The 20193-nt window shown below is 36.2% G+C and overlaps 1 protein-coding gene across 3 annotated transcripts in view; it reads left to right on the top strand.

The window, feature by feature from the left end:
• The first annotated feature begins 2236 nt into the window (after positions 1–2236).
• The window catches only part of atg16l2 (ATG16 autophagy related 16-like 2), a 36756-nt gene continuing 18799 nt past the window's right edge, over positions 2237–20193 (top strand). Inside the window, exons 1-14 of one of the 3 annotated variants that reach the window (XM_084127584.1) lie at positions 2237–2531; positions 3262–3331; positions 3729–3789; positions 4423–4496; positions 5821–6072; positions 8040–8105; positions 8401–8481; positions 8589–8642; positions 10690–10795; positions 12522–12627; positions 13226–13296; positions 15775–15846; positions 16856–16976; positions 17084–17189. In XM_084127584.1, coding sequence (XP_083983710.1) covers positions 2396–2531; positions 3262–3331; positions 3729–3789; positions 4423–4496; positions 5821–6072; positions 8040–8105; positions 8401–8481; positions 8589–8642; positions 10690–10795; positions 12522–12627; positions 13226–13296; positions 15775–15846; positions 16856–16976; positions 17084–17189 — 1376 coding nt within the window. In that variant the 5' untranslated portion in view covers positions 2237–2395. Of the gene's footprint in view, positions 2532–3261; positions 3332–3728; positions 3790–4422; positions 4497–5820; positions 6073–8039; positions 8106–8400; positions 8482–8588; positions 8643–10689; positions 10796–12521; positions 12628–13225; positions 13297–15774; positions 15847–16855; positions 16977–17083; positions 17190–20193 lie in introns of those variants that run through there. The other 2 variants (XR_014608126.1, XM_084127585.1) reach the window with 2 other exon arrangements.

The raw sequence follows: 20193 nt of genomic DNA, 5'->3' as shown, positions 1-20193 counted from the left end.
TTCATTTTTGAAAACATTTTTAATAAACATTTTGTTTAACAGTAACTTTCCTTTTAAGAGTGTAGTATTTAAAGATGTATTATGTAAATTACCTTTGGTTCTAAGTGGCGTCAAATGATAAAAAAAGGCACTTGCAATTGTTCAGTAATAATTGTTTATTTATGATGCACCTTGTTATTAGCTTGTACCTATAATTGTTGATTAGTTTTCTTACACTGTATGAAAAAAATACGTAGAAAAACAGAACTGTGATTTTCTGCAAGAACATCATCCGTTAAATTAACAGACATTTCCTGTAATCCTAAAACACAATGCTTAAATTAAAATACGGATAAAAACACCTTTGAAAAATCAATATGGAAAATTCCTTCATGTTAACACAGTATTGTGCCCTATTTTTAAGGACTTTTCTTTGTGCAGCAGAGCAAACTATAATCAGTGTTTGGGAAAGTTATGCGTTACAATATTGCGTTACTCCTCAAAAAGGCATTACTTAGTTACTTTTTATGGAAAGTAATGCATTGTTACTTTTCCTCACCTGGGCTGGACTTGCTTGATTGTTTTTTAATACCAATAAAAGTTATTTTTTTGTCAAATGTATAGACCCTTTCACACCAAAAGTGAAATGAATAAGCCTCAAGTTGAAGTGCAAATCCACATCTGTATGGCTAATAAAGTGATATTAAATACATGAGGTATGCGTGTTATTTTATTATTGTAGGTTTGTGTAATATTCTGATTTTGCATTTCACTGATTTTATTCATTTTGAGGAATACCGAATGTGTTTTTGTGCAGTGAGATGAGTAAATGCATGTTCATTGTTCACATTTAGTCTAGAGCTACAATAAGCATCATGTTTACACACAACACCTCTGCACTTACAATTTAGGAGAACTGTCAGTCCAAAAATGGGAAAACAAAGTAACTTGTGTTACTTATAAAAAGTAACTCAGATGTTTTGTTGTAAATTTAAAAGTAATGCGTTACTTCACTAGTTACTTGAAAAAAGTAATCTGATTACGCAACTCACATTACTTTAAAATGCGTTAGGCTACCCTTAACACATGCTGAACAATTCTAGTTTTAAACTATAGTTATATTCACTATAGCTTAAAACTAGAATTGTTCAGCATGTGTAATTTAACTTAATACATAAAATGAATAATCTAAAAGGAAATACATAAAATGTAATTGTTCAAAAATGTGTAACTGTTCAATAATTCGATCTTGTATTAACAAAATTAATTGTCTGGTCATAAAAAATGCATAATGTTTATATATAGAGGGGTACTTTTTGCCATTGAGATGACTTAGAAAAAGTATTTATATTATATTATTTTACATTACCATATAATCGTTTTGTGATTTCTATGCATTGACGTCATTTCACAATGACATCAAAACGTAATTTCGCAACTTTTTTAGCAACTCATCGACCTGTTTTTGCAACTTCCCCTGCAAATTGTTTGGCAACACTGCAAACTGCTATCAAAGTAATATGTAGCCATTGGCAGAAACCATGGTACATTTTGTTAATGGACAGTGTTACTCAATATTTTCCACTTACACTAAGACTAACCTGGCATTTTATATTTAAAACCCACGGTATTTGTAATACATAAACTGTCATTGAAGTGCGACTGTCAGTCATGCACATTAAATCACAATGTGTGTGTGTGTGAGCTGAGGTTTATGTGCTGAAGTGTTAAATAAAGAAGCCCGGAGTGTTTTAGGGAAGTGTTTGTACAGCTGAAGCACTTTTCCGCACTGTGTGGCAATGTTACTCGCAAATATAACTATTTCTACAGCACACACAAGCTAGTCACGACAGGGGGCGCTTTGCAGCTCAGAAACCCGACCTGCCATGAGCAGCGTTCAAATTTCAAGACGTTTTTTTACTCATTAGTACAGTGAATCGATGTATAACATTTTAAATATTTGATTTATATTAGAGTTATCAGACATATTAATAAAAATGTACACCAGAATAAATTGTTTAAAATAACCGCAACTTGTAATCACGACGACTGTGATTGGTCCATCACGACTAATCGCTTAGAAAAGTAACTCACATCACATGATACAGGACAATAGGCCACGCCCATTTTATCCCCTGCTCTTTCTATTGGTCGCTCTGCTCGCTCTGTTTCTGCGCTGAGACCGAGACGCGCGCACAGATTAGTCATGATTACTCATCAGAAGTCCCAGAAGCGGGCGTGTCCTCCATGTGTTTACAGCACACACACACACTGAAGTGACGCGAGCGCGCACAGCTGCACCGCTTTCCTGTCAATTCGCTTCAAAACAATGGAAAACATAGATGACGGCGCGTAAACCTATGTACTATGTCTAAGAATGTAGATTGTTGTTGTTGTTGTTGTACTATTATTATTTATGATCATGGCTGCGTTGCAGCGCGCGAGAAACTCTGAACTTAAACAGAGCGAAACATGGAAGCGCCACATTATTAGACAGCTGAAACACCGCAACAGGACACAGACGAGCGTCTTCCAGGACATTATAGAGTCATGTAAGCCTTATTAATGTTATTAATAACTTATTAAAGCAATGCAGTGCTATGAGAATGAAGAAACTTGTTTTGGATGCAGGAGAAGTTTGTATCTATCATGTCTTTATGGTTGATTAAATTGATTTAATTTTAAATATGATTATGAACTTACAACAATTTAATACAATTAATTATGTATTATACACAAAATACGAAATAGTGAGAATACAACATGTTTTACATTATAATTTAGTATTATGTGTTGTGATTTGTTTATGTTATAGCCTATTCATATTCGTTTTTTAAATGCGGTTTATATATATATATGTATATAGTTCTACAATGTATATTTTATTAAATGTTGGATGTATGCTATATTTATTTATTTTGTTTTATTTTAGAATTTAACCTATAACATAGTTATAATGCAGTTTATACACATGAAATTTCTCCATGCTCTGTTTTTATGAATGCTTATTTGGATCTAAGAACAGAATATTAAAATGTGACTAACTGGAGGCCTAATTTGCATATCTTGAGTGTAAAATTGATACAAAGGAAATTCAGAGTTGTGCAAGTTCTCGCTCATTCTGTGAATCTTGACACTTGGGTGCAAATGAAAAACCTCATTAACAAACACACTTGGAGTGCATGTAAACATCAGCTGGCCTCTTTTCAAACAAATATTAAGATGATGCTCAGGATGTAGGCCTATGTTCAGAAGTAGTTTGTCTTTTTGTTCTTCTTGTAGATCACAGTTTGCTGGAGAAGTCCAAGCAAAGAGCCTTCATAACCAAAGGCATTCTGGGATCGGGGTCAAGGTAACCTTTACTCTGAGTCATAATATGCTACACTGGAAAAAGTGACTGACCCTAGAAAATGACATTCACTGGAGTAACCTTTGATGCAGTCATATTAAATAATATTTTTGACACGAATAAAACTAGTTAATTTAGATGTTACCACATGACGCACATGTTTAGACTACAGGAAAAAACCTTGATCGTCACATCCAAGTGTGAAATCATGGATTTCCTGTATTTTTTCCCCCCATTATGTCTTTTTGAGATGCAGAATTCCAGAATCTGCTTTATGTAACACTTTACCAACCTCACTTTACCGACATGACAACATAGCATTAGCATGAATTCTTTGAATTACATTGGAGTACCATATAAATAACATTGATTTGTAAATGCTGTTTTCCGGCCCCTGCAGGCCCTCAGCGGTCCCCTCATCTGAAGATTCCCTGACGTCTCTAAAGACGACCACCGGTGAGGTATGAGATGATGGGACAGCACAGTATGTGTGGGAAAAACACAATCAGCCTCTCTCATAAGAAAGCAGATTGATGTTTGGATTACCAGTGAACCTTTATAGACCAAACTGAATGTTATGGCACAAGTTGTGACCTGTTTCTCTAAACAGGTTTACAAGTGTGCCTGCTGTTATCTCTTTCTGTTAGCAGACGATCAAACCATCAAACCTACTACAAGCAAGCCAAAGTTCCTCCTGAACTGATGGCTTTACACCTGTAAAAGCAAAAGCGTGTAGTCAAAGCATATTCATAGTCAAAGCGTATTAGTCTAACGTAAATGTGAACATTACTTTTCACTAGAAATGATCACAGTTAGTCTGAGAATCGAGCAGAACCAGTTCTTACACCTAATCTGGCATTGAGGCTGTCTTAACATTTTTGCGAAAGCATGTAATAAAACCTGCTTCATATCTTTGCTATATCGACACACAAGTCCTCTCCCCTGTATCTAGCTATTGTAGCTGTCGAAAACTCCTTTAAACGTGTGTTAATGTAGTAATGAGTGGGCAGCTACACTGTCTGAGTTTCCCTTCATGGCTTTTTTTCCCTCTGAAATATGTTTTTTTGGCTTTCCGATTGTTTTTGTTCTCGCAGCTTGCATACCAAGTGGTGGAACTGCAGCAGCGACTCCAGATGAAGGAAGTGACACTGGATGAACAGCACACCAAGTAAACCTCCTTATTCTTTTATACCTCAAAAACACACAAAATGTACATCATTCTCATCTCACCACTCTTTAAATGTGTCACTTTCCACTATAGGGCACAATTTTAACTTTAAAGGGTTAGAGGCACATCTAAAAATGATTAGATCTGATTGATTTAAGATGAAATTAACATACAATAAAGCACATCAAATGCATGACCCACATTTATGACTGTGTCAATATTGACATAATTATATAAAGCTGATTGTAGTATTAAAAAAAACACAATTGTCACATTTTCAAACCATTTATCCCTGTTGCCTATGTTTTTGTAATATGACAAACAAATATATTAAACAAATATTTTTATTTGATTTTATATGAACTTATTGTGCTATTATTATGAAATAACTACAAATCAACATTTAGACTATGAGTCTCAACCCTGCCTGCCACTACTGGTCTATAGGTTTATTTAAAATCGCATTATATATACACAGTACCGCTCAGAAGTTTGGAAACATTCATATTTTTTATGTTTTTGAAAGAAGTCTCTTCTGCTTGATCAAAATACAGAAAAAAAACAGAAATATTGTGAAATATTATTACAATTACAATTTTTATGTTTTTCTTTTTTAATATACTAATGAAATATAATTTATATCTGAGATGCAAAGCTGAATTTTCAGCATCATAACTCCAAACTTAAGTGTCACATGATCCTTCAGAAATCATTCTAATATGCTGATTTATTATCAATGTTGGAAACAGTTGTGCTGCGTAATATATATATATTTTAATTTGTGATGCTTTTTTTCCAGGATTCATTGATGAATAAAAGAAACAGAACAGCATTTATTCAAAATAGAAATTTCCAAACTTTTGACTGATTAAAAAAAAATATATATATAATATATATATATATATATATATATATATATAATGTGTGTATAATGAATAAACACTTCATTTGCTATTTAGTTTGACCTCCCATTGTGTCTTTATTGACACTGTTGAAAAAAAGAACACATATTTTTAGGGGTTTTTTTGTAAGAGAGATTTAAACCATATTTTATATCATATACGTAGAAAGTGCCATTTATTCATCCTCAAGCTGTTGACTCTTCAGTGATTATCAGTGAATAATTTCATAAATTTTGGTCACAAAGCTAACATATGGCTTCAGGTGGAAGTTACCACTTTCACTGTACAGAAAAAGACACTGAACATTCTGCAATATACAGTATATCTAATCAAATTCCTGAAGTATTGGAAAGTGGAACCACTTTATCATACATCTTGCATATCTATAGTAATTTTTTTGTGTATTTTTTTTTTAAAATAAGGCTGTATGAGGTCGAAAAGCATCTCAGTCTTCTGGCCTCAGAGCACAGGGCGCTTCAGGAACGCGTGGCTGAGGTGCAGACTGGAAACCAACTCCTGAAACAAAACTATGACTCTCTGCTGGAGCAGCACCAGGACACGGAGAGGACGTACCGGCAAGAGAAACTCCACAGCTCCGAGATCCTGGAGAACATGATCCAACTAAAACAGCAGGCTGCTGTCCGCATGAACCATCGTAATGAGAAGAGAGTGAGGTCAGAGGGGGGATGGGGCGCATGTTAAAAGGTTACGCACAAGAATTATACATAGTAATAATCTCTTAAAGGTGTTCATTTATTGAATGGTTAAAAATGATTTAAAATATCTGCTTTTGTGTTTGCACAAGAAAGTCACTCATGCAGGTTTGGAATGCTCTGATTGGTTTGTTGTGATTGGTCTACTCTGCTCTGATTGGTCAGATGGCCCAGTCTGTTGTGATTGGTCTACTCTGCTCTGATTGGTCAGATGGCCCAGTCTGTTGTGATTGGTCTACTCTGCTCTGATTGGTCAGATGGCCCAGTCTGTTGTGATTGGTCTACTCTGCTCTGATTGGTCAGATGGCCCAGTCTGTTGTGATTGGTCTACTCTGCTCTGATTGGTCAGATGGCCCAGTCTGTTGTGATTGGTCTATTCTGCTCTGATTAGTCAGATGACCCAGTCTGTTGTGATTGATCTGCTCTGCTCTGATTGGTCAGATGGCCCAGTCTGTTGTGATTGGTCTACTCTGCTCTGATTGGTCAGATGACCCAGTCTGTTGTGATTGGTCTACTCTGCTCTGATTGGTCAGATGGCCCAGTCTGTTGTGATTGATCTACTCTGATATGATTGGTCAGATGCCCAGTCTGTTGTGATTGGTCTACTCTGCTCTGATTGGTCAGATGGCCCAGTCTGTTGTGATTGGTCTATTCTGCTCTGATTGGTCAGATGACCCAGTCTGTTGTGATTGATCTACTCTGCTCTGATTGGTCAGATGGCCCAGTCTGTTGTGATTGGTCTACTCTGCTCTGATTGGTCAGATGGCCCAGTCTGTTGTGATTGATCTACTCTGCTCTGATTGGTCAGATGGCCCAGTCTGTTGTGATTGATCTACTCTGATATGATTGGTCAGATGGCCCAGTCTGTTGTGATTGGTCTACTCTGCTCTGATTGGTCAGATGGCCCAGTCTGTTGTGATTGATCTACTCTGCTCTGATTGGTCAGATGGCCCAGTCTGTTGGGATTGATCTACTCTGATATGATTGGTCAGATGGCTCAGTCTGTTGTGATTGGTCTACTCTGCTCTGATTGGTCAGATGGCCCAGTCTGTTGTGATTGGTCTACTCTTCTGTGATTGGTCTACTCTTCTCTGATTGGTCAGAAGGCCAAGTCATTACCATATCTGAATTTTAGTTCCGGATCTTCCTCAGGGATTGGACACACAGTGATAACAGTAACGATTGTGCCAATTTTACCATATCAGTTCCAGCCAGAGTCCTCAGCGTCTTCTAACAACTCAATAACTCCATTTATTGTGCACTTTGATCTTTTACAACTTTTACAATGTTTACACTCACACTACATGAAATGTTAAATCCAAAATAGCATAAGATTGAGACTTCAGCTCCCAGTTTTACAGACAAGGCTTAAGCCTAGTCCCAGACTAAAATGCATGTTTGAGCTGTCTTAACTGAAAGCAGCTTGCACTGAAATATCTTAAAATATGTCTATGCCATTGTGTTTTCTCAAAATGCAAACCAATAATGTTTTTTTTCTAAGACACATTTATAAAAGCTACATAAAGGTCCTAATTTAACAGCCTCGTCTGCGAAACCAGGCCTGTGTTACAATGTGGGAGCTAAAAGTACTACATTCTGAAAAGTGTCCAAATAGGTTTTGAGGTCATTGTACTGTACGCAACATCTGTCAGCAAGGAGTAAGCGACACCAAGGCCTTGTCATACAACAGTAGAAACATTATTTGCTGAAAATCAATGGCTTGGAAGATGGTTAATGTAGTTAATGAATTGGTGTTTTGTTAAACAAAGGCCATATTTCAAAGTCCACTGAGCACACTCTCTCTGCTGCTGTGCTTTTCTACTGCCAGATCATTTGTGTATGTTCCTTTTTCCTAAATCTTGAGAGCAAATTTTGCCCATTCCATAAACACCACATCCTTCTAGATCACATTTCCTCTTCTTTCATAGAGCCAGAGAGGCCAGTATTCACAAAGAGATTCAGATGGCTGCCAGTAAGAACGTGAATATTAATGAGTAAGTAACAACTGTATAAAGTGACACTGCAGCGTAAATCTGACTTCATGTCGATCCAAAACCCTTATAACTTTCTTCTGTTAAGCACAAAAGGAGAAATGTTAAAGAATGCATTGTCATTTATGTATTTGTGTTTCACAAAAGAAAGAAAGTTATGTTGGTTTGGAATGACATGAGAGTAAGTAAGTGATTTTTAGATGAACTATTCCTTTAATCAGCATATGTGGGCAGCATAAACAACATTATAATGTTGACATATGGATTTTTCATTAATGGTTTTGCTTTCGCCTGTCAGAGAGTCTGGAAATGTGTCACCCTCCAAACCATCATCCCCCACTGCAGAGAGAGTCCAGAGATCCCATGGACCACTTTTCAGGTAACAGTAGTGGCATTTATGCATAATTATTACAGTGATTTCTCGATCTTCCATCTCAGAGTTCTTTAAATTGTTCAGATTGTACAGAATTTGACATTTTTCCTCAGGTCTGCTTCAGCTACGTCCCCCCGCATCTTCAGCTCCATCAAAGGACTCTTCGAGTAAGTGTTTAGTAAAAGCCCTTAAAGCGCTGATGTATCACTGTATAGCATAAGTTGGGAGTGTTGGGGAATGTTACGTTTAAAAGTAACGTATTTCATTAGTCAGAAGACAAACTAAGCAAGTTAGTGTAAAAACAAAAGGCTTCAGACAAGTACACAGAACCATATACACCTAGAACACATAGATAAATACAAAAAAAAGTTGAATATGATTTTTTTATTTATTATTTAATTATGCATAGCATAAAAAGCACACCAAAAATGAATGCTTGGAAAGTTAACCTGAACTTAAAATATGGTAAATATATAAATATGATTTGAATAAACTCCTTAAACTAGTACATACATCTTGATCATATTTACTTGCACCATGTGATCACATCTTTTGGCAACTTTACGGTGATATGATAAAACCAATCTGAAATATTTAAAATTGAATAAACACAATAATATTTCATTTTAATTTGACAGAGTGTCACATCCATTCTAACTCCATAGCCGTTGTTTGTATGGGAAACATTATTATTACTGCTGTACGTTGCTTTATGAGAAACGTTATTATTATGCTTTGCAGTAATTATGCTGCCTTCACATGCTATCGGAAATATCCTACTTCCCACTTCTGAAGTCGTGCTTCAAGTCAAACAGATAACTTCAAGAGCTTTGATGTCGGAAAGAATAGGTGTAATGGAAGATACCAGGTTTATTCTTGCTTATTTATTAGGGAAATCTTATAAAAGCCAAAGTGTATGAAGATATTTAATTTTTAATAAAATGTAGCATCCCATTTGTCTAGTAAGCTTGCTAACAATTCTGGAATTTGGGTCAAATAGAGGTATTTTTGCTGTGTATAAAACACATAATATGCTTCAAATGATTATTCATATATGTAAATATGCACTACTTTAACGACAAGGCGATTTCGTTTTGTGAAAAAAACGAATACTCTTCCATGTTTATGGCCTGCCCAACTCTGGAACTTGAGTATCAAAATTATCTCCAAGTTTCCCAGTTGTAAATACGACTTGAGAGGGCAACAGTGTCCAATTTCTGACTCGCATACGATAATTCCGATAGCACGTGAAGGCAGCATTAGTTACTATTAAATTATTATGTTACTATCCACCTTATTTTGCAACACAAAACGTTATTTTCTGCGAATATGCAAGACTTCGGGTTCATTAGCATGTAAATAACTAGAAGAATAACAAAGTGCAGTAAATGGTATAACTGTTTGCATTACATGTTAATACATTAAAATATGATAACAAACACCAGTATCAAGCAACATAATGGACTGTTTTTTAATAGCTAAATTAACTTGAAGCTTTTAACTGCCAATAACAGTGTTGTACTCTCCGTTCCATATGGAAATATAATACAGAATATTCTTCAGATTCTATCTGGACCTGGATATTGCTAAACTAAAAAGTGCATATTACTTATTAAAAAAATAAAATCAATAGAATTCCATGCGATTGTGGAAGATTTCCCCACGAAGATTCAAGTTACTTTTTTTTTTTGCCTGTGAAATTTCACTAATGTGACCTCAACTTTAAGGTCATTAAATACACTAGGCGAAGTTCTTTTTCGTTCTTCGCTTAGGGGTAAAAAAAAAGTTTGAAATACCTCTGCAGCAAGAGACTGTTACCGAAAGACTCCCGACAGACACAACTTTATACAGTTATTAAACATGCACACACTGTTAGTTGCTTTTTCAGTTCGTTTTTCAGTCTCTCCCTTAAAGCGGCTCTCTAGTGTTCATATTTTTGCTCGCATCTGACCTCGACAGACTGAACAGAGAAATTAAGATTTCCACCTTAAAGAAGGCGGGGCCTCTGAGCCTATTACCTATTACATAATCGCCACGGACCAATGATAGTTCAAAGGTGCTTACCAGCTTTTCAAACTCCCGAAACGAACTCCAAATGAACGTTTTGGCCAGATAAGTGTTATATACATATATATATATATATATATATATATATATATAAGATGTACTATTTATCAGTATTATGGATGTTTTTTCTGTTGTCTGTGTGTCCAGGAGGAAGATCAGAGGTAAATCAGTCTGCAGGTCAGAAGAAGATCTCTTTATCCCATTAGGAGTCTGTCTGGTTGCCAGAGTCCCAACCAAGGCAATTTATACACTGGTGCGTGTTACTGTTTACAACATGATCAACAACAAAACATGTTTCTCACATACTTTGTGCTGTTATATTACATGTTGATATAATGGTCCTTTTGGGCTATAAAACAAGTAGGAACCTATATAACCTTGTTAAAATGATAAGGAAACAGTTGTGTAGATGGACTAGTGGATGGAGTGATGATATTTAAATGGGCAATAATATTAATCTTGTGGTTCTTAAAGGGGTCATAGCATGTAAGGGACGATATTTTACAAGCACATCCGCTATAGTGGGAGCTGGTGGTCTGTGGATGATGAGGCTGTGGAACAAAGCGTCTGTGTGTCGCTGTGAAACAGTGTCTTTCTGTGGGACACTGCAGCTCTGTCATGTGCAGACACCCATTTTCATTTGAATGGCTGACAGCAGGAACCAGCCCTAGTTGTGGCATGGAGAGGAGTTTCCACTTCCTTAAATGGACATGTGTCACAATTACTCATTTGCATTTCCTGTTGATCTTTTGGTTGTTGGCACGCCAGAATTTAAATACTATTTCCTGTCATTTCATCATTTTTTTCTTCAAGAAATTTCTTCTTGATGGCAAAATGTTGCAGTGCTTATCGCCCGCTGTTTTAATTTCCCCTTGAGTGTAAAGTTATACACTGCTTGCTGTTATCATTTTCACACCTTAGCAAAGTTTCTTCCCCTTCTTCAGTTTCACATAAGTGACTGTACGAATATAACATTGAGCATGACAGCTATTGTTATTATTTGTGCTGTGGTAAGGTAGTGAAGTTCCTTCAAATCAGACACGTGGGGATGCATACCTAAAACAAAAAGTACCATTGTTGTATCTTGGTATTTGGACTTGTACCATGTTAAAAGATTATACCTTGAGGTGCCATGTAAACACCATGTTATCTGCATACTGTAATGCAGCTTTAATAAGCAGCAGAGCTAAAGCTTCTGACAGCAGGTCTGACACGATAAATTTTCACTCATTTTTCATCCAATCATTTGTCTGTCCAGGCTGAAAGCTGTGGTTCTCAGGCTTACCAGTTATAAGTTGATCATTTTTTGGTTTGTTTTTTGGAATTTTTATGTTTTTGAAAGAAGTCTCTTATGCTCACGAAGGCTGCATTTATTTGATCAAAAATACAGAAAAAACAGTACTTGTGAAATATTATAAACATTTAAAATTAGTGTTTTCTATTCGAATATTTAAAAAATATATATTTATTAAAGTATTCCTGTGATGTCAAAGGTGAATTTTCAGCATCATTACTCCAGTCTTCAGTGTCACATGATCCTTCAGAAATTATTCTAATATGATGATTTGCTGATATGCGGACAATACAGCTTTGATCACAAGAATAAATTACATTTAAAATGAACTGAAATAGAAAACAGTTCTTTTAAATTGTAATTAAAGTAAGCGGCATAAAGTGTTCTGGTAGCTCAAACAGTAGAATATAGTGCTCTCAACGCCAAGGTCATGGGTTCGATTGCATTACAGGATAGGGGATTCTGGGTGGTTGCTTGGTTGCTAGGCAGTTTTGGGAATTTGCTAGGGGTGTTTAAAAGATTATAACACTCAATGCAAGAACTGATTAAATGTATACCTAAATGCAATGTTCCTCTGTATTAAAACATGTCTAATACATGTAAATGTATAATACATACATGCATTGTCTAATACATACATGTGAATGTAAAGAATTAGAAATGAATGTACGTTTTGTGGTTTCAGGATGCTCATGAGCTGGGAATCAACGCCGTGCGGTTCAGTACCAGTTCAAACCTGTTGGCTACAGGAGGGACTGACAGAGTCATCAAACTGTGGGACATTGAAGCTGGTACATCACAAAACTGATCTGTTTCATTGTCAGCTTTAGCCATGTAGACTATAGACATATAGAGTTCAGATAGACAATAAAGAACCTCACAAGTGATGCTAAATGATTTAGTCAGTACATGTGACTGCCTGTGACCACCAGCAGGTGTCAGCACAATATCTAAACATAGTCTTGTTTTCTGAGAAATGTATCAAAATTAAGTGAGATTTGTTCTTAAAACAAGAAAAAATATCTGCCGATGGGTTAAGATTTTTTTTGCATTTGAATTAAGATTATTTTTTATATTTGTAGATATTTGAAATAACAAAAATACTAAAATGATGAGTAAGAAAATCACTTTTTGCGGAGACCAGAATGTCACAATGCAGCACAATAAAAACCACTCCAAGCACTTTAGTAACCGCAGAGAAAAGCCCTGGCAAACACCCAAAACACCCCACCATCATGTCAGCACATTTTGCATGGGCAAGCATCACTGTGTGTAGATAAACCATGATCTCATGTGATGAGCTTTATTGTGCAGTCAATAGACACACAACAGGATTTAGTGAATATTCCCAGGCCTGATGTAACATAGTGCAGTGTTTTGTTTACACAGGTACTCTTCAGAACAGAGGGACGTTAGATGGAAGTAATGAGGGCATCACCAGCATTGAGTTCGACCCTACGGTACAAACACACACACACAATTTTGTTTAAATGAATTATACACAGAATTTCATCACCAGTAGGTCGCACGTGCATTGAATTTGTTTTGCACTGTTCAGTTGTTCCACAAGGTGGCAACACTGACCGGGGCTGTTGTTACTGAACTCAAGAGACAGAACAGGAACAACAACAAAATACTGCGAAAACAACAGACACCCACATTGACTAGCGCTTGTGTGAGAAGGTTTATGAGATATCCGCAACTTTAGTTTAAAAGAATACAAATACATTTTTCAGTCTTAACTTCTGGAGAAAAATAGCGTGGACACTTGACAAAGATCAAACTTTCTAGAGCGCATGTCGACCGCCTGTGTTTTGCGCACTCTATGAAATATACACTAGCGTACATGTAAAACAAATTGTATACTTTGGCCTTAACAAGACACAGTACAAGAGTGGCCCCCTTTACAATCACTGAAGCTGTCAGTCCCTGCAGGTTTACACGGTTTCCAGTATGAATCCTCCAGTTCAGCACAAGCTTACAAGTTATCTACGCTTTGTTGATTATAATGTTAGCGTTCGAGTTTGCCACACTCGCTTGCTTGAAGTATATATAAGGGATAATGTAGAGCGAGGCGGTTGTTATAGCGAATACAACCCCTTCAGGCTGATTCAAGACCTGATCAGCCTGTCGGGGTTGTATTCGCTATAACAACCGCCTCGCTCTACATTATCCCGCTTATTACATGGCTACCTACCAAATAAATCAATAATTTGACACAAAATATTGATTTAAAAAGGAGTTTATTGATTTAAATACGATTGTATTGCTTCCGCTAAAGAAAATAGTCCATTCCGTCTCTACGGTTAGAATCCTGCGTCCATAGCAACGCTCTGTTTTTCATGGCAACGGTGTGTTAGCGGTGATTTTTTTAATCATATTCAGTGAAATCGACACTATAATCCGACAGAACAACATAAATAAGGTGGTTTTAGAAAAAAACCCGAGCTTCTAACTCCACCTGGAGCGTGTTATTTGTTTTGCAAAAATCCACCGCTCCCGGTTCTTCTGGTCCAATCAGCGCAGGGGGGTGTGAGATCTGACTGTCAATCACAGGTCGTGCACACGCCACAGATCCCCCCTCCCTCGCGCACGTTACAATATCACATGCACACGACACGCCTGAAGTTCGCCTGAGATTGTACGAAGCGTGATGGCGGAGAGAAAATCTACTAACAAGCTTCCAATTCCTCGGTTATTGCTATCTATGGATAGATTAGCCAGGGCAGCCTACCTCCGAGTCCATGGTGTTGATCGATGCTGAAGAGACGGACGTGTTCACAGAAAATCTGGTGCACACGCACTGACGAGCACGACCTCGATGGGAGGGTGCTCGCTGGTAGTGGAGGAGGGGCATGAGAGTTGTAAACATTCAAAATTTTGGCTACGTCGACCCAATCTGCCAGACTTGCCGACTGCAGCTTTAACTCATTTAAACGGACATGTCTGAGATTGGTTGCAATGCTGAACTGCTACAAAACACACAAATCAATTGAATAAGACTCAATAAGAGCAGACCTGAACATTTGTAATCGACTATTTCAATATATATATATTTTTTTTATGCAAGTACTGACCACACAAATTAGTGCCTGGTTTAACCTGATCGCAAGTTTGTGATATGATGCAGCTTTTTGCTCTGCCATATCATGCACAAAAGTAGTGCAACTGTTAATTGAATTCACCCCACACACCCCATTTTATTGAAACTTCATAGGAAGCTACAAGAAAACACATTTTATTTTCCATATTCAGATGTGATTATGATTTCTTAATGTAATGACTGTTAATAGAAAAAAAAAATCACAATTCATTTGAATGTAGAAAGCAGAATGAGAGTGATTGAAAGTGAAACTGTAAATTATTGCGTTAATCATATTTGATAGATTTTATTAGCATTTTGTTATTAGATTAGAGTGTAGGTAGGATAGGTCTCGGCAGACTAGATCTGCAACACTGCTTCTGGCATGAGCGAAGGCTTACTGCTGAAACATGCTCAGAATTACAGGGATTAGGACACATGCTGGCGCAACGTGAAGTGAGGAGCGTCCTGTACCAGATCTAGACAGGTGGTGCTGGGGAGGAGGAGGGCACAAGAAAATTCTCAATGCACGTAACACTGAGATGGGGATGGGAATAAATTAGTTTGCATATAGGAAAGACAAATCGATCGGATGCGCTTCCGGCTTGGAAGAACCAATCAGCGGCTCTTAAGATAAAAACCTCTGCTTTAGATGATCTGAAGAGCATTCCAGATGTCTTCTCTGAGTCATTGTTAATTAGCATGCACCAATGTGCTGTTAGGACTATAAGAGCCCTCGAAGGATCTTTGTCAGCAATCTAAGGATACTGTTCCTGTAAGGCTGTTGAGTTGATTATGCTGTGGTTGGTTATTTCGCTAATGCATTGTGGGATGTGTCACTGTGCTTTTCCATCAGGGCACTCGGATTTTAGCTGCGTCATATGACAAGTCAGCGCTATTTTGGAGGCTAGAGGACAGCGTTCCCAAGGTAACAGAGCTTCCCATCTCTTACCCACCCAAACCTCCCGTGGGTTAGTCTGTCTCTCTGAATTACTCTAGAGCATCATCAGATGAGACAGACCAGTATGAACCATTTTAAAGATGTGTATTGCTGTGCCTGCTCGGATTGCTTTGTGTTTTACATGACACTGAGGCGTGCATGGGAGAGTTTTATGGGGAGGAATCAGCTTCTCTCATGATTTTTGAGGCAAACAGTCTAGATGTGTATCATTCTTACACTTTTTATGGCCTATATATGTCTGAATATATTGTATAAAATAGTAGCCAAATCTCACAATTTTTAAAGGTGGAAATCGTATTCGTTTTTTTAAGGAAATATAACAATTATGTGATCATAGAGGTAGATTTTTTAAAAAGGTGCCTGGGATTCTGATATGCACTTATATAGAAATGTTTACTTTAATAATATTTTTTATAAGGTATAAAGTTCAAAAGGTACTGCATAACAGGAATGACTCATATGTCCCATAAAAACTGTGTGTGAAAATTTACTAGCATGACAGAAAGTGAGACATTAAAGAAGACAAATGAAAAAGTGAAACATTAAGAACTAGGTCAGATATGACCATAATAATGTTTTGTTAATGTTATGTTTTTATTTTCACAAATTTTAAGAAACACAACATCTGGAGTCTTGATAGAGGAATGAGAAACATCATAACCTTTAAGAAAATGCTCCTATTTTCTTAGCGTCCAGATAAAATTGTAAAAGAGTATAAATTGTAATTTATTCCAATTACTTCAGTGTCACATGATCCTTCATAAATCATTCTAATTACAATATAAATAATTAAATTGTCATGAAATTACGGAAAAAAAGAAAGAAAAAAATGCAAAATAAACTTCCTAGAAATAGTCTTCATTTTGTTAATGCAATAAAAATAGAATTTCTTATTTATTTCTTTTAGTTTGGGCTGGAATATGTCATGGAGATTCTGTTCAACCTCTCATTAATAAGTACTTTGCTGTCGTTGCAGGTTACATTGACGGGTCATTCTCGTAAAGTGACAGCAGCCAAATTTAAATACAGTCAGAGGCAGGTGGTCACGGGCAGTGCGGACAGGACCGTCAAGATATGGGACCTCCAGCGAGCAGCGTGTATGTAGAAATATGCAACAAATCGCTCATGCATTAGACTTTCGCATATGTCTGATATTACCACATGTCAGTTACTAATTTCATAATTCTCTCTGTTCTACTTACAGGCATACAAACCATTGAGGTTTTGTCTTTCTGTAGTGATGTTGTGTGCTCCGAGTACCTTATCATCAGTAGCCATTATGACAGAAAAATACGGTTTTGGGACAGCAGGTAAGAACAGGGCAATTACAACACCACCCATTACCTACACATCTTTCTGACACCATACAGACATGATATTAATACATGCTTATGAAATGTTACAATCAGTTTAGTCTGACTTAGCTAGACTTTGACTATTGGTATAAAGTGTGGTTCACACTACATGGATTTTTAAACTGACAGCATGTGTAAATGGCCACGGAGAACATGATTTCACCAAGTAGAACATGTTCCTGGATCAACATCCTTGTTGGTCCTGGAGCAACATTCCAATCAACCAATCAGATTTGAGGGACAAGTTTACAGTTTATGTCAAGTTTAGGTTTACAACCAGGGTTATGTGCTTCTACATCAGAGTTATTCACTATCATTTCCCTCTGATTTTAGGGATAACTTATGGGTAGGGTTAGGTTTAGGGGTAGGGATATGGTTAGGACTATATTTATGTTTTCATTTGGAAGGTTTAAACTCGGAATTCTGAGAAAAAAGTCAGAATTGTGAGACATAAACTCACAATTGCAAGAAAAAAAGTCAAAATGTTGAGAAAAATTCATAATTACCTTTTTATTTTTATAGCTTCCATAGAAATTGGATGTAACCTTGAGCGCAAAGAAGAATAAGCAAGTGTTCTGATTTACTTTCTACCCGGTTTACAGTACATCTGGTATTACATCCACTTCATGGAAAAGTTTTTGTAAAATTGTTAAATATTATGACATATAAATAACTGTTTTCTATTTTAATTTATTTTAAAATTTAATTTATTCCTTTGTTCAAAGCTGAATTTACAGCATCATTACTCCAGTCTTCAGTGTCACATGATCCTTCAGAAATCATTATAATATGATGATTTGATGCTCAAAAAAACATTCATTATTATTATCATCATGTTGAAAACAGTTGTGTATTTTTTTTTTCAGGATTCTGTGATGAATAGAAAGTTCATAGAAAGTTCAAAAGAACAGCATTTTTTTAAATATAATCTTTTGTAACATTATAAATGTCTTTACTGTAACTTTTGATCAATTTAATTATATTATCAATTTAGTTTAATTATCCTTGATGAATAAAAGTATTGATTTATTTTATTTCTTCCCCCAAAAAATAAAATATTTTTTTTTTACTGACCCCAAACTTTTGAACGGTAGTGTTTAATGTTACAAAAGATTCTATTTCAGATAAATGTTGTGCTTTTGAACTTTCTATTCATCAAAGAATCCTGAAATAAAAATGTAAATAACTGTTTTCAACATTGATAATAATGAGAAATGTTTCTTGACCCTCAAATCATCATATTAGAGTGATTTCTGAAGGATCATGTGACACTGAAGACTGGAATAATGATGCTGAAAATTCAACTTTGATCACATTAATAAATTACACTTTACTATATATATTCACATAAAACAAAAAAACAAAAAAAACAACTGTTATAAATTGAATTTAAATTTTAAATTATTATTATTATTTATTTTTGTTGTTGTTGTATTTTTAATCAAATAAAAGCAGCCTCGTTGAGCAGAAGAGACTTCTTTTAAAAACATTAAAAATCTTACCGATCCAAAGCGTTTGACTGATAGATACATTTGGAGGTAAAGCATGTGATGACAAAGCATCTGTGGTGTAAACACTGTTATCACTTGTTATTATTCTGTTATAAGCACTCGTTATCAGATCACCTGAGACGGATATTGATGCCATGTGTAAAGAGGGTCTGCTTGTGTACACAGACCAGCTATTAACATTTTTTCTGGTCCTAGAGTAATAGCCTTTGAAATGTATCGCTGAAGGTGGATTTGTTAAACAAGCGGTGGTTGATGGCTTTGTAGCAATGTAAAAACCTTCACATCATAAATGTGTTGATCACTATAGTGCTTTTCACAGCAACCGTCCAGGTTTCCAGGACTGACTCAAGAGTAGTTGGTGCAATTAAACGTGAATAATGAACTCAGCTGGCAGTGCTCGCTGTGCGTCTCCACATGTCAGGCTAGGACAATGACCTAAAAGAGTGTCGCCTCAGGTGTGTGTGGTGTCAATCGCTGGCGAGAGACGGCTTGTTAACGCTTTGGCGGTAATGCGTGAGATTGGTTTCTCCGCAGACCCAGTCGTATGGACAGAAACGTCTTCCACACGTGTTGACAGTTGATGCTCAAAGGCATTCGTGTTGATCTGCATGGAATTCATTTTCCAGATGTGATTTTCTCTTTAGGCTAAATGCTTTGATGTTTTTAGGACAGTCAAAAACATGATAGTCCTTTAAAGGGATGGTCCATACGAAAATCCCACCACGGCATCCCAGATGCATGATATTCTTTCCTCAGATGAACACAAAAGAAGATTTTTAGAAAAATAATCCATATAATATAAGTGAATGGGTTCCCAAATGTTCATGCTCCTAAAAGCACATACAGCCATCATGACATAGGACCCTAGTGGATGAATCAATGTCTGCTGAAGCCAAATCATAGGTACTAATGTTTTAGACTTTTTGACTATAAACCATTATAGACTTGGTGCAAACGTAAGCACATTGTGAGGCTTGCACAAGAAGTGATGCGGAAGTGCAGAGGGCTGTCACTTATCAGGTTTGCTTCACAACACATTTATGTTACGTCAAGTGAAAACTCGTAAACCCTCTGGTGAATGTGTTCGACATTTAGATGGAAATGATGGTTTATAATTAAAAAAAGTTTCGGTAACACTTTACAATAAGGTTCCTTTATTAAACATTAGTAAATGTATTAACTAACATGAACTAACAATGAGCAATACATTTACTACTGTTTTTGTTAATCTTTGTTAATGTTAGTTAATGAAAATAAAGCTGTTCATTGTTTGTTCATGTCAGTTCACAGTGCATTACCTAATGTTAACAAGATTTTAATAAAGTATTAGTAAATGTTGAAATTAACATTAACAAAGATGAACAAATGCTGTATAAGTGCAGTTCATTATTAGTTAATGTTAACTAATGTAGTTAACTAATGAACCTTATTGTAAAGTGTTACCAAAG

This window comes from Abramis brama (genome assembly GCF_963993115.1).
Source record: "Abramis brama genome assembly, chromosome: 10".
In the NCBI taxonomy this organism is placed as follows: Eukaryota; Metazoa; Chordata; class Actinopteri; order Cypriniformes; family Leuciscidae; genus Abramis; species Abramis brama.
The sequence above is the reverse complement of the archived record's forward strand: the minus strand, read 5'-3'. Positions and strand labels throughout refer to the sequence as shown.